Source organism: Pristis pectinata, chromosome 13 (assembly GCF_009764475.1).
Source record: "Pristis pectinata isolate sPriPec2 chromosome 13, sPriPec2.1.pri, whole genome shotgun sequence".
Classification (NCBI taxonomy): Eukaryota; Metazoa; Chordata; class Chondrichthyes; order Rhinopristiformes; family Pristidae; genus Pristis; species Pristis pectinata.
Window position 1 is genome coordinate 880,228 of NC_067417.1, and position 14,307 is coordinate 894,534.

General features: G+C 50.4%; 1 protein-coding gene across 1 annotated transcript in view; it reads left to right on the plus strand.

Moving 5' to 3' along the window:
* The window catches only part of galns (galactosamine (N-acetyl)-6-sulfatase), a 36,420-nt gene that overhangs the window by 1,119 nt on the left and 20,994 nt on the right, over positions 1 to 14,307 (plus strand). The window contains exons 2-5 of the mRNA XM_052028631.1: positions 754 to 877; positions 2,288 to 2,362; positions 4,698 to 4,800; positions 14,139 to 14,282. Coding sequence (XP_051884591.1) covers positions 754 to 877; positions 2,288 to 2,362; positions 4,698 to 4,800; positions 14,139 to 14,282 — 446 coding nt within the window. The remainder of the gene's footprint in view (positions 1 to 753; positions 878 to 2,287; positions 2,363 to 4,697; positions 4,801 to 14,138; positions 14,283 to 14,307) is intronic.

Genomic DNA, 14,307 nt, shown 5'->3' on the forward strand with positions numbered 1-14,307 from the left:
GCCCCCTCCCCCCTCAACCCCTTCTCAGCCCCCTCCCCCACCCCTCAGCCTCCTCCGCCCCACCCCTCAGCCTGTCCAATCCTCAGCCTCCTCTGCGCCAAGCCCAGCCTGTCCAACCCCCAGCCTCCGCTCCAGGCAACATCCTGATGAATAGATAGAAACATGGATGATAGAGAAATGGAGGGCGATGTGGGAGGGAAGGGTTAGATAGATGTTATAGGCAGGATAAAATGTTGGCACAACATTGTGGGCTGAAGGGCCTGTACTGTGCTGTAATGGTCTATGTACTATGAATCTGTTCTGCACTCGCTCTATTGCTACCACACCTCTCCTGTAAGTGTGGCGAGCAGAACTGTACACAATACTCCACATGTGGCCTAACCAATGTTCTACGCGGCCACAAAATGATGTCCCATCTCATGGATTCGATGCCTCAGCCCATGACAGCAGGCACTGAATACAAGAGGTGGGACATGCTTTCTTCTCTATCCTATGCACCTGTGTCACTATTTACAGGGAGCTATGGACTTTCACCCCAAGTTTCCTCTATTCATCAGCACTCCGAAGATCCCTGCCATTTACTCAATATGACCCACAGAATTTGACTTCCCTGCCTTTGTTCCCCCTCTAGCTCCCCCCTCCCCATGTTTTTCCCTCCCCTCACTCCATGCTCCTGGGCTGTGCTCCTGGGCTGGGCTCCTGTCCCTACACTGCTGGTGTGAGGGTCACCTCCTCCTCTGTGGCTTCCTGCAGATGGGATGGGGCGATCTTGGTGTCTTCGGAGAACCTTCGAGAGAGACTCCTAATCTGGACAGAATGGCCGCTGAAGGAATGCTGTTCCCAAACTTTTACACGGCCAACCCCCTCTGCTCCCCATGTAAGTCACACAGTATTTCAACTAACCAGCAGTGAGCATTTCTCTGGTCACTAGTCTTGCCTGAAATGTCATCAACGATAGCCTCCTGCCTGTGCATATTGGAGCATTGCAGAGAGAGGCGCTTTGGTTCATGTATCAGAACACCCTGGGGTGGGACATGGTGGGATGTACTGTATATTGGAACACCCAGGGAGGGGTACGTTGGGTGGTGAGTCAGGGTATGTCAGTGTTACAGTGAGTGGCGTGGGGTGTGGTAGAGAGCGATGGTGTTGGGGGGGTATGTGTCAGGGAGTGATGGTGTGCTGAGTGACGAGTTGGGGTGTGTCAGGGAGTGATGGTGCGGTGGGTGTGTCGGGAAGTGTCAGTGTTACGGTGACGGTGCAGTGGGAAGGACGGTGTTTCAGTGATGGTGCGGTGGGTATGTTGGTGTTATGGTGACGGTGCGGTGGGTGTGTCGGTGTTACGGTGACAGTGCGGTGGGTGTGTCAGGGAGTGTCGGTGTTACGGTGACGGTGCGGTGGGTGTGTTGGTGTTACGGTGATGGTGCGGTGGGTATGTTGGTGTTACGGTGACGGTGCGGTGGGTGTGTCAGTGTTACGGTGACAGTGCGGTGGGTGTGTTGGTGTTACGGTGACGGTGCGGTGGGTGTGTCAGGGAGTGTCGGTGTTACGGTGACGGTGCGGTGGGTGTGTCGGTGTTACGGTGACGGTGCGGTGGGTGTGTTGGTGTTACGGTGACGGTGCGGTGGGTGTGTCAGGGAGTGTCGGTGTTACAGTGACGGTGCGGTGGGTGTGTCAGGGAGTGTCGGTGTTACGGTGACGGTGCGGTGGGTGTGTCGGTGTTACGGTGACGGTGCGGTGGGTGTGTTGGTGTTACGGTGACAGTGCGGTGGGTGTGTCAGGGAGTGTCGGTGTTACGGTGACGGTGCGGTGGGTGTGTCGGTGTTACGGTGACGGTGCGGTGGGTGTGTCAGGGAGTGTCAGTGTTACAGTGACGGTGCGGTGGGTGTGTCAGGGAGTGTCGGCGTTACAGTGACGGTGCGGTGGGTGTGTCAGGGAGTGTCGGTGTTACGGTGACGGTGCGGTGGGTGTGTCAGGGAGTGTCGGTGTTACGGTGACGGTGCGGTGGGTGTGTCGGTGTTACGGTGACGGTGCGGTGGGAGTGTCGGTGTTACGGTGACGGTGCGGTGGGTGTGTTGGTGTTACGGTGACGGTGCGGTGGGTGTGTCAGGGAGTGTCGGTGTTACGGTGACGGTGCGGTGGGTGTGTCGGTGTTACGGTGACGGTGCGGTGTGTCTGAGTTGTGATCAGTCGGAGTTTTGTTGTTTGCTTCCTTCCTCTGTTATTGGATTGTGCACAGAGACGGTCGGCGTTGCCGGCGTTGATTGACGTCTGTCTCCTCTCCCTGCAGCCCGGGCAGCACTGCTGACTGGTCGTCTTCCCATCAGGAATGGCTTCTATACGACCAACGCTCACGCCCGCAACGGTGAGGCCGGCACAGAGCTTGTTCCAACTGATGTGGTGGGAGCACTGTGCTGGGGGTTGGTGTTGGGGGGGGGATGGTTGGTGCCAGGGGTTGGGGGTTGGGGAGGGAGGCAGGTAACTGCTCTGTGGGGTGGTCAGCGTTGGGGGAAAGTCATCCCATTTACGACTGACAGAAGATGTGGTTAGATTGGAGGGAGAGGGTTGTACTGGTGTGAGGCTGACAGAATGCAGACGGTGAATATATGTGACGCAGAGGTAAGACCTGCGAAGTGTGCATGGAGGGAGTGAGCACCCTGCGTTGGTTGGTGAAAGCTGACACTGGGGAATACGGTAATGACAGAAGCCATTAACAGTGTGTGAGAAATGGTAGGTAACAGAGAGGGAGAAGGGGGAGAGGGTAAATCGATTAACGTCGCAAAGCAGCACCTACTGGGCCAAAGGTTGACAATCCCTTGGACCTGACAGCCTGTCCCAGATTTGAGGAGGAGTGGCTGCAGGGGTGTAGGGCGTGTTGCCATGAAATTGGATTTCCATCAGGCTGGATGAGGTGTTATTTAAAGTTTTTGTCACAGGATAAAGAACTGAAGGGAACAGTTTACTGGGGCAGAGGGTCGGTTAACTGGCAGAAAACAGAGGAAAGTAAATCGCAGTTGTAACTAGCCGGTGACTGGGGACCAGCGATGGGTTTCAGCCTGCAGTCTGGTGCAACAGAACAGAAGTCCACGTGTGAGCTGAGTGCCAAAAGCAGCAAGTGATGCAGCATTGCAGTCCTACCACTGCTGGCCCTGGATGGTAGTGAATGGTTAAACAGCCAGCAGAAGGAGAGGAGCAGGAGCATCCTGCTTGTTCCCACAGCAGAGCCCAGGCTGAGCATCAAAGACCAGCTTGGAACATTTGTGACCATATTCAGCCTGATGTGGATGATACGTGGCTTCCTTCTTGGATCTGCACCATCACAGAAACTGGCCTTCAACCAATTCAATTCACTGCATGTGATATCAGGGCAAGTGAGAGCACTGGATAAAGCCAATGGAACCAGGCAACACCCCAGCTGTAGTGTTGGACAACACTCCAGAACTTGCTGTGCCTCCAGCCAAGCTGTTCCAGTCCAGTCACAACACTGATATCTGTCCAGTTCACAACGCACTGGACAGGTCTAACCTGGGTAATCAGCCTGTTCTCTCTCAAAACAAAACAAGAAAAAAATCAGCCATGATCGAATGGTGGAGCAAACTCGACGGGTCAATGGCCCCAGACTGCTTCATCTTCTCTCCATAACAACCCATCTTCAGTTGCTGCATCATTAAGCTTCCTTCCACGGTAAGGGTCCGAGCATCTGCTGACGGACTGCACCGTTCCATTGGAAGGTCGCAGGATCTTACAGCACAGAAACAGGCCCTCAGAGACAATAACTGATGCTTACATACAACAAGACCATTTGGGCATGGGCAGGTAGCAGGCAGATGACCTTCACACTGTGCATATACCGAGCAGTTCCCATCCTCGCCACTTGCCTGTGATCAGTGAGTGCCAATCGCCACCATTGATCAGAAAGTCAACGGGACCAGCACACAAATGCAGCAGCTACAAGAGCAGGTCAGAGGTTGGGTCTCTTGCAACGAGTGGGTCATCTCCTGACACCACTCTTTCCACCATCTACAAGGTTAAGGGTGTGATGGAACGTTCTCTGTTTATCTGCATGACAAGGTCCAGGACAAAGCAGCCTGTTTGATTGGCAACCCATCTGCTCCCCTCACCACCAGCACACAGTGGCTGCAGTGTGCACCATCTACAGAATGCAGTGCGGTTGTTTACCTCCGAAACCCACCACTTCCACCACCAAGGCAGCAGGAGGCAAAGGAAGTCCACCTCCAAGTTGTGCACGTTCCTGAGTTGGAAATGTTTCATCAATCTTCCATCATAACTGGTCTAAATCATGGACCTTGCTCCCCAACCTTCATCTCCCCACTGCCTTCCCAAGGGCCCTCGCCAACCACACACATTCTGTGTTAATAATAAAAGTCTCTTTCTCAGGACCTTCAGAAACAACCTTCCCTGACCAAGATTTTGAGTGACTATCCTCTACCTCCGGTGGCTGGCTGTCGAATGTTACTGGTTAACGTTCCAGTGAAACTCTGTGGAATATTTTGCTTTGTTAAAGACACTATGTTAGCATGGGTTGTTGTTGTGAAGCAAGTGTGTAGGAGTCTGAGTGTAAACACACACACCTGGGGGTGGCGGTAGCCGTTTGGTAGAACGAGGCTCAGTAAGTGAATGTGTTCACTCTTGGTACGTCTGTTATCTTCACAGTGACACCACAGTCTCTATCTCTACAGGGTATACACCACAGGAAATCGTGGGAGGAATCCCTGGTTCAGAGATTCTGTTGCCAGAACTCCTGAAGAAGGCAGGATATTCCAGCAAAATCGTTGGGAAATGGTTGGTTAACTTAAATCTTCACGGAAATGTTCAGTGTGACGTCCTCAAGATGGGTGTGTAATATTAGAGTTTCATATACAGCCCTTTGGCCCAACATGTCCCTGCCCAGCCAAGGTGCACAGCTGAGCTAATCCCACTGTCTGTGTTTGTCCCAGATCCCTTGAACCTTTCTATCCATGTTCCTGTCCAAATGCCTTTGAAACGTTGTACTTCAACCCGCCTCTACCACTTCCTCTGGCAGCTTGTTCCCTATACCAACCACCCTCTGTGTGGAAAAACTTGCCCTTCCGATCCTCTTCCCCTCTCACCTTAAACCTGTGCCCTCTAGTTTTAGACTCCCCTACCCTGGGGAAAAGACTGCAACCATCTACCATATCTCTGCCTCTCATCATTTTATAAACCTCTACAAGGTCACCCCCACCCCAGCCTCCTTCACTGCAGTAAGAATAAACCCAGCCTACTGAGCCCTCCAGTCCAGATAACAGATTAATCAAATCCCCGGCGCAGTACCCAGGGCTGTACGTAACTCTGCAGGTTAACCAACACTTCGTGCAGCTGTAACGTGACATCCCAACCCCTGTACCCGTGCGTCAGCCAAAGAAGGCAAGCATACCATACACCTTCTCTGTCTACTTGTGTCACCACTCTCAGGGAACTATGTACGTGTACCCCTGCTCTACAACACACTCTCCTGGGCCCTGCTGTTCACTGTGTACGTCCTGCCCTGGTTTAACTTCCCAAAGTGCATCATTGTCCAAGTTAAACTCCATCAGCCATTCCTTTGCCAACTTTCCCAGTTGATCCGGCTCCTGTTGTAATCTTAGACAACCTTCTCCATCGTCCACCACACCACCAACTCTGGTGTCATCTGCAAACTTACCAATCACTAAAGGATCCAGCAGTGATCCCTGCGGCACACCGCTGGTTACAAGTCTCTCACGTGAAAAGCAACCCTCCACTGCCAACCTCTGTCTCCTGCTGTCAAGCCATATTGTATCCATTCGCCAGATCACCCTGGATCCCATACAACCTAATCTTCCAGGTCACCCTGGATCCCATACAACCTAACTTTCCAGACCAGTCTGCCATGCAGGACCTTGTCAAAGGCCTTGCTAAAGTCCATGAGGACAAAGTCCACCGCCCTCACCACACACAAACCCACGCTGACTATCCCTAATCTGTCTCTGCTTTTCCAAATGCAAATAAATCCATGTCTCTGGGAAAACAAACCCCTCCAGTAACTTTCCCACCTCTGATGTTAGGCTCACCGGCCTCTCGTTCCCTGGCTTGTCCTCGCAGCCCTTCTTAAATAAAGACACATTAGCCACGCTCCAGTCTTCCTGTACCCCACCCGTGGCTAACGATGATTTAAAAATCTCGGCCAGGACCCCAGCAATCTCCTCCCTACAATGTCCTAGGATGCACCTGCTCACTCTCCAGGGATTTATTCACCTTTATGTGCCCTTCTCCTTTGTAATGTTGATATGCTCCAGGGCATCACTGTTCCCTCCCTCAACTCCTTAACTTCCATGTCTTCCTCCACGGTAAATACAGATGGGAAACATTCAGTTAAGACCTCACCCATCTCCCGCGGCCCCATGCACAGATTACCACATCCTTAAGGAGACTCGCTCTTCCTACCCATTGCACAGTAGAAGACCAGTTCACCTATTGTACCTGTGCCAGCTCACAGTTACTTACCACACAAAAATAACTATTCCTTCATTGTCTCTTGTTCATCTGGTTACTAGCCATTCTAACGATGGAAACGATTTCTCCCCATTTAATTGTCAAAACCATTAAACACATCTGTTGAGTCTCCCCCTTACTCTTTGTTCCAGGGAGAACAGCCCCATCTCCTGGGACCTCTGCACAGATCTGGTAAATCTCAGTCCCACCCACTCCAGGGGTTATTGCCTTCCAGAAATAAGGTGCTGCAGTTCTCCTCTAAATGCTGGAAACAGCCAGTGGCTCAGGCAGCATCTGTGGAGAGAGAAATGTTTTAGGTTGATGCCCTTTGACCTGAGCTTCTAAAGCATGGTCGTGAGAACCAGTGAGAGGGCGTAGACAGGACACACTGAAGGTCACCGGGTGGAGAGGGTGTGTCTGGAAGGATCATACAAAATTGACGACACAGGAGGAGGCCTTCTGGCCCATTCTGTCTGTGCTGGTTGAGAAGGAGCCACCCACCCTGAGGTACTGAGTGTTTCCAGAGTTTTGTTATGCTTACCCCACCTTCAGCTCTGGGTCTGCAGTCACAGCTTGGCAGGTACGTGTCCAAGTACTTTGATGTGCTGAGAGTCACTGAGTCAATTGGCACCGGACAGGCCCTTCGACCCACCAAATCCATGCCAACCATTAATCCCATTTCCCAGCATCTGGCCCCTATCCTTCAATATGCCTTTGTAATTCAAGTGTTCATCTAAATCGTTGTGAGGGTATCTGCCTGCAGTTACCTTCTCCAGATTCCTACCACCGTCTGATTTTATAAAGCTGTACCATAACCCCCCTGCTCTTTTATTCTATGCCCTGGATAATGAAGACCAGTATCCCGTATACCTGCTTCATCACCTTGCCTACCTGTGTGACCACCTTCAGGGATCCTCAGGCCATCCCAAGGTCTCAGTTCCACAGTACTCCCAAAGCCCTACCATTGGTTGTGTACTTCCTACCCTGAAATTCCATCTGCCATTCTTCTGTCCATTTTACTAACATCGGTGTTGTCCTGTCCCCTGACTACCCTCCTCACTGTCAACCACACCACCATTCTTCTTGTATCTGTGAACTTGATCCTACCCCCCACGTTTGCATCTAAATTGTTCATGTGCCTAACAAACAGGAGGAGCAGAGTTATTGGTGTACAGATCCAAGGTATTGGTATAAGGATCCCTGAAGATAGCAGCTTGGGAAGATGAGGTGGTGTAAAAGGCCAATGGGATACAGGTGTTCATCAGCCAGGGCACTGAGCACAGGAGCAGGGAGGTTATGGGACAACTTTATAAAACATCAGTCAGACCTCAGCTAGAGAGTGGTGTACACAGTCCTGGTCACCACACAACAGGAAGGATGTGGCTGCACTGCAGAGGGGATTCACCGGGACATTGCCTGGGATAGAGGGCTTCATTTATGAGGAGAGGCTGAGTTTCCTGGAGCAGAGGAGGTTGAGGGTGACTTGATAGAGGTATACAAAATTATGAGAAGCATAGATAGGATAAATAGTAGCAAACTTTCCCATATCAACGTGGTGTTTATAACGAGGAAAGAAGCGTGGGATAAGAATTAAAGAAGGGATCTGCAGAAGGTGTTTCACCCAGAGGGAGGTTGGGTTCTGGAACGCACTGTCTGAGGGGCTGTGGAGGCAGGGCAGAGACCCTCAACGTTTCAGTACCTAGATGAGGGCCTGAATTACAAAGACCACGGAGCAAGTGTTGGAAAATATAGGTGGGTACTTGGTGATCAGCATGACATGATGGGCTGAAGGGCCTGATGCTATGACTCTGAACAGCAAGGGTCCCGGCACTGATCCCTGCGGTACACCACTGGACACATAAATAGTCCTCCACCATCAACCTTTGCCAAGCTGGTTTTGGATCCAGTTTGTGAACTTGCCTTGGATCCCCTGGGCTGTCACCCTTTGGACCAGTCTCCTACAACCATAGAACAGTACAGCACAGAAAACAGGCCATTCGGCCCTTCTGGTCTGTGCCGAAACATTATTCTGCTAGTCCAATTTACCTGCCCCCAGCCCATACCCCTCCAGACCTCTCTCATCCATGTATCTATCCAATTTACTCTTAAAAGTTAAGAGCGAGCCTACATTTACCACATCAGATGGCAGCCCATTCCGCACTCCCACCACTCTTTGAGTGAAGAAGTTCCATCTAATGTTCCCCCTAAACCTTTCCCCCTTCACCCTAAAGCCGTGTCCTCTCGTACTTATCTCTCCTAATCTAGGTGGAAAGAGCCTCCTTGCATTAACTCTGTCTGTGCCTCTCATCATTTTGTAAACCTCTATCATATTCTTCTCCGCTCCAAGGAATAAAGTCCTAACATGCTCAGTCTTTCCCTGTAACTCAACTCCTGAAGACCTGGCAACATTCTTGTAAATCTCCTCTGCACTCTTTCAATCTTACTGACATCCTTCCTGTAGTTCGGCGACCAGAACTGCACACAATATTCTAAATTTGGTCTCACCAGTGACTTATACAACCTCACCAAAACATTCCAACTCCTATACTCAGTACTTTGATTTATAAATGCCAGGATGCCAAAAGCCTTTTTTACAACCCTGTCCACCTGCGACTCTACTTTCAGGGAATTATGTATCTGAACTCCCAGATCCCTTTGTTCCTCCGCACTCCTCAGTGCCCTACCATTTACTGTGTACGTCCTCCCTTGATTTGTCCTTCCAATATGCAACACCTCACACTTGTCTGCATTAAATTCCATCTGCCATTTTCTGGACCATTTTTCCATTTGGTCCAGATCCCTCTGCAAGCTTTGAAAGCCTTCCTCGCTGTCCACTACGCCTCCAGTCTTAGTGTCATCAGCAAACTTGCTGATCCAATTTACCACATTATCGTCTAGATCATTGATATATACAACAAACAACAAAGGCCCCAGCACAGATCCCTGAGGCAGACCGCTAGTCACAGGCCTCCAATCTGAGAAACAACCATCCACAACCACGCAGCCAATTTTGAATCCAGTTTACAACCTTTCCATGGATACCCACTGACTGAACCTTCTGAACTAATCTCCTATGTGGGACCTTGTCAAAGGCCTTACTAAAGGCCATGTAGACAACATCCACAGCCTTACCTTCATCTACTTTCTTAGTGACCTCCTCAAAAAACTCCACAAGATTCATTAAACACGATCTACCACGCACAAAGCCATGCTGACTATCCTTAATCAATCCTTGGCTGTCCAAATACTTATATGTCCTATCTCTCAGAACATCTTCCAATAATTTACCCACTACTGATGTCAGGCTCACTCTTCGAGCCTTTCTTAAACAATGGAACAACATGAGCTATCCTCCAGTCCTCTGGCACCGCCCCCGTGGCTAAGGACATTTTAAATATATCTGCCAGGGCCCCTGCAATTTCTACACTAGTCTCTCTCAAGGTCCAAGGAAATATCTTGTCAGGCCCTGGGGATTTATCTACCTTTATTCACTGTAAAGCATCAAGTACCTCCTCCTTTTTAATCTCTATATGTTCCATGACACTAGTGCTTGTTCCCCTTCCTTCCATATCCACGATGCCAGTCTCCTGAGTAAATACTGATGCAAAAAAACTGCTTAAGACCTCCCCCATCTCCTGAGGCTCCACACATATACGACCACTCTGATCTTCTAGGGGACCAATTCTGTCTCTTACTATCCTTTTGCTCTTAATATACCTGTAGAAACCCTTTGGGTTTACCTTCACATTATCTGCCAAAGCAGCCTCATGTCTTCTTTTTGCCTTCCTGATTTCTTTTTTTAGTATTTTCTTACATTTCCTATACTCTTCAAGTACCTCATCTGTTTCTAGTTGCCTATACCTGCTATACACCTCCCTCTTTTTCTTAACCAGCTCACCAATATTCCTTGAAAACCAAGGTTCCCTATGCTTGTTACCTTTGCCTTTAATCCTGACAGGAACATACAAACTCTTCACTCGCAAAATTTTGTCTTTGAAGGCTTTCCATTTACTGAGCACATCCTTGCCAGAAAATAACTTATCCCAATCCACCCTACCTAGATCCTTTCTCATTTCCACAAAATTGGCCTTTCTCCAATTTAGAACCTCCACTCGAGGACCAGACCTATCCTTATCCATAATTATCTTGAAACTAATTGCATTATGGTCACTGGACCCAAAATGCTCCCCTACACATACTCTGTCACCTGACCTGCCTGGTTCCCTAATAGGAGATCAAGTATTGCATTCTCTCTCGTTGGTACCTCTATATATTGATTTAGAAAACTTTCCTGAACACATTTGATGAATTCCAAGCCATCCAACCCTTTTGCAGTGTGGGAGTCCCAGTCAATATGTGGAAAGTTAAAATCCCCTACTATTACAACTTTCTGTTTCTTACATCGGTCTGCTATCTCCCTACAGATTTGTTCCTCCAATTCTCTCTGACTATTGGGCGGTCTATAATACAACCCTATTAGTGTGGCCACACCTTTCCTGTTCCTCAGCTCCACCCATATGGCCTCTGTAGACGAGCCCTCTGGGCTGTCCTGTCTACGCACAGCTGTGATCTGTTCCCTGACCAGTAATGCCACTCCTCCCCCTTTCATCCCTCCCCCTCTATCACGTCTGAAACAATAGAAGCCTGGAACATTAAGCTGCCAGTCCTGCCCCTCCTTCAACCATGTCTCACTAATAGAAATAACATCATAATCCCACGTGCCAATCCACGCCCTAAGCTCATCCGCCTTACCTACAATACTCCTTGCATTGAAATAGATGCACCTGAGAACATTACTATCATGTACAAACCTTAGATTTCTGTCCATCCCTGCAGACCTCGCACGATCATTTTCCTCCTCACTTTCTTCTCTAACACTCTGGTTCCCCTCCCCCTGCAAATCTAGTTTAAACCCACCGGAGCAGCACTAGCAAACCTACCCGCAAGTATGTTAGTCCCCTTCCAGTTCAGGTGCAAACCGTCCCTTCGGAACAGATCCCACCTTCCCTGGAACAAAGCCCAATTATCCAGAAACATGAAGCCACGTATTTAGCTGCATGATCCTCCTATTTCTAGCCTCACTAGCACGTGGCACGGGTAGCAATCCTGAGATTGCAACCTTGGAGGTCCTGTCCTTCAACTTTGCACCTAATTCCCTAAACTCTCTTTGCAGGACCTCCTCCTTCTTCCTATCCACGTCATTGGCCCCTACATGGACCACAACATCTGGCTGCTCACCCTCCCTCCTGAGAATATCAAGAACTTGATCTGAGATATCACGGACCCTGGCACCAGGGAGGCAACAGACCATCCAGGATTCTCAATCCCTCCCACAGAACCTCCTATCTGCCCCCCTAACTATTGAATCCCCTATCACTACTGCTCTCCTCTTTACCCTTCCTCCTATCTGAGATGAGGGTCCCGCCTTGGTGCCAGAGACTTGACCACTAGTCAACTAGAGACTTGACCACTCCTCCAACTGCTCCTCCACCTCCTAGGTGGGACCTAGTCAAAGTCCACGTATACATCGACCACACTGCCCTCCAAGGAGTTTCTTTCATCTCCTTGAAAGTTTTGATTAACTTGGTCTCCCTGACAAAGCCACGCTGACTCTGGGTTTTAGCTTCTGCTGCTCTTGCAGGCTGGAGTTCCAGACCCCAGCACCCTCTGTGGAAAAATTCTCCCTCATCTCTCCTCTAATCAGCCCTTCTGGTCCACAGAGACCGTGGATCCATCGAGCACCCGGGGGAGACCCACCTGGTCATGGAGAACATGCAAACTCCACACAGACAGCACCCAAGGCCAGGATTGAACCTGGTCTCTGCTAGTTGCACCAATGTGCTGCCTGTGTAATACCAAACTGGAATGGCAGACTATCTGAAATGGTCGAATTGGTAAATATTCACAGTGGCTGATCTTCATGTTGAGCTTGAGAAATGGTGTCGAACTCCTCAAGGCCTGAGTAGGTGCAGCTCAGGCATGGTGACGAGCTCTCCCGGTCTCCACCCAGCCACATCTTCCCTTTTCTCTACCCCACACCCACCTTTTCTTCAACTTTGAACTTGTTCCATTTCTCACTTTTCCCAGCACCAATGTTAGGTCTTTGTCCTGAAACAGTGACTCTGCTTCTCGTCCTCTCCTGACCTCCCGAGTACTTCCTGAAGTTTCTGTTTTTTCCTTCCCAGAGTGTAGCTTCTGGTCTCTGTTATTGTCAAGTTGTCACAGACCCCTCTGGTGGCATCTGCCTCCAGTTAACCAACCTCAGCACCCCAGTGGCGCATTCATGTAGATACGCTCCAAACCCTTTGCACCTGCCATGGATTTCCCACCTGTCTGTTCTCTCAGTTCAGAACTGTTCTTTCTCCAACGGTTCTCTCTCGGTCCTCGTGTACAACACTTTCCTCTTCAGTGCTTCACCCTGGTGCCCACCAACCTGCCAATGTCGTTTAAACCCACCTCCCGTGCAAGATGTGCAGGGACGCAGGTGTCTGCACCTTCCACAAATAAAACTCAAAGGCGCTAGAAATCTGAAATAAAAGCAAGCTGCTGGAAACACTCAGCAGGTTGGGCGGTGTCTGTGGAGAGGGAAACCACTTCAGGTTCACGACCATTTGTCAAGTGAGAGAGAGAGAAAATGTTAGTTTTCAGCATCAGAGAGTTTGTGGGAGGGGTGAGAACACAGGAAATATCTCTGGTAGGGTGGGACTAGATGAGTCACTTTAATCTTCTCTCTGGGTATTGTGCAGCCTTCTGGACAATACGGAATTCTCCAACTCCAGATAACTCACTCTTTCTGTCTGTACCAGGAACACCATTTCTGTCCGTTATCTGCCTGTGACTTCCTCTCTCCATCAGTACAGTCTGATGTTGGACATGTCCTCCAGCCCAGCTGTGGGCACATCACAGTCAAAGAACCAACTGCTTCTAACTGCCAAATGCAGAGACATTCCCCCCCCACCTGCACAGCTGAACCAACTTCTCTCCTCCTCAGTTCTGACAAAGGGTCTCAGACCTGCACGCTGACTGCTTCCCCGTCCACTGACGCTGGGGACGCTGACCGCTTCCCCGTCCACTGACGCTGGACGCTGACCGCTTCCCCGTCCACTGACGCTGGACGCTGACCGCTTCCCCCTCCACTGACGCTGGACGCTGACCGCTTCCCCCTCCACTGACGCTGGACGCTGACCGCTTCCCCCTCCACTGACGCTGGACGCTGACCGCTTCCCCCTCCACTGACGCTGACCGCTTCCCCGTCCACTGACGCTGGACGCTGACCGCTTCCCCGTCCACTGACGCTGGACGCTGACCGCTTCCCCCTCCACAGCCGCTGCCTGACCCGCTGAATCTCCAGCATTTTCTGTTTCTGTTCCACTTGTTCAGTCTTGTGCTGGAGCTGCACTGATGCGTTAACAGGTTAAAGTTCACAGTGGAGATTGTTACATCTTGTGAGCCGATCACCAGCTGGCCATAGTCCGCCCTGGGAGCCGCTCCTCCCTGTGTGCTGAGGGCGGTGCGAAGGAGGGCCGACGTTCTCCAAGGTTTTGCTCCCAGTAGTGAGGTTTGTGCACCTGGACTTGTCTCACTGTGCTGCCCAGAATTTGTAAGTTGCGAGGACTGACGTAGTTGTGACCTTCCTTGTCTGTCCCCAGGCACTTGGGGCATCGCGCCAAGTTTCACCCCCTGCGGCATGGCTTTGATGAATGGTTTGGAGCACCCAACTGCCACTTTGGGCCGTACAACAACAAGGATAAACCCAACGTTCCCGTCTACAACAACTCCGAGATGGTGGGCAGGTAATGTTGGAATAAAGTGGGGAGT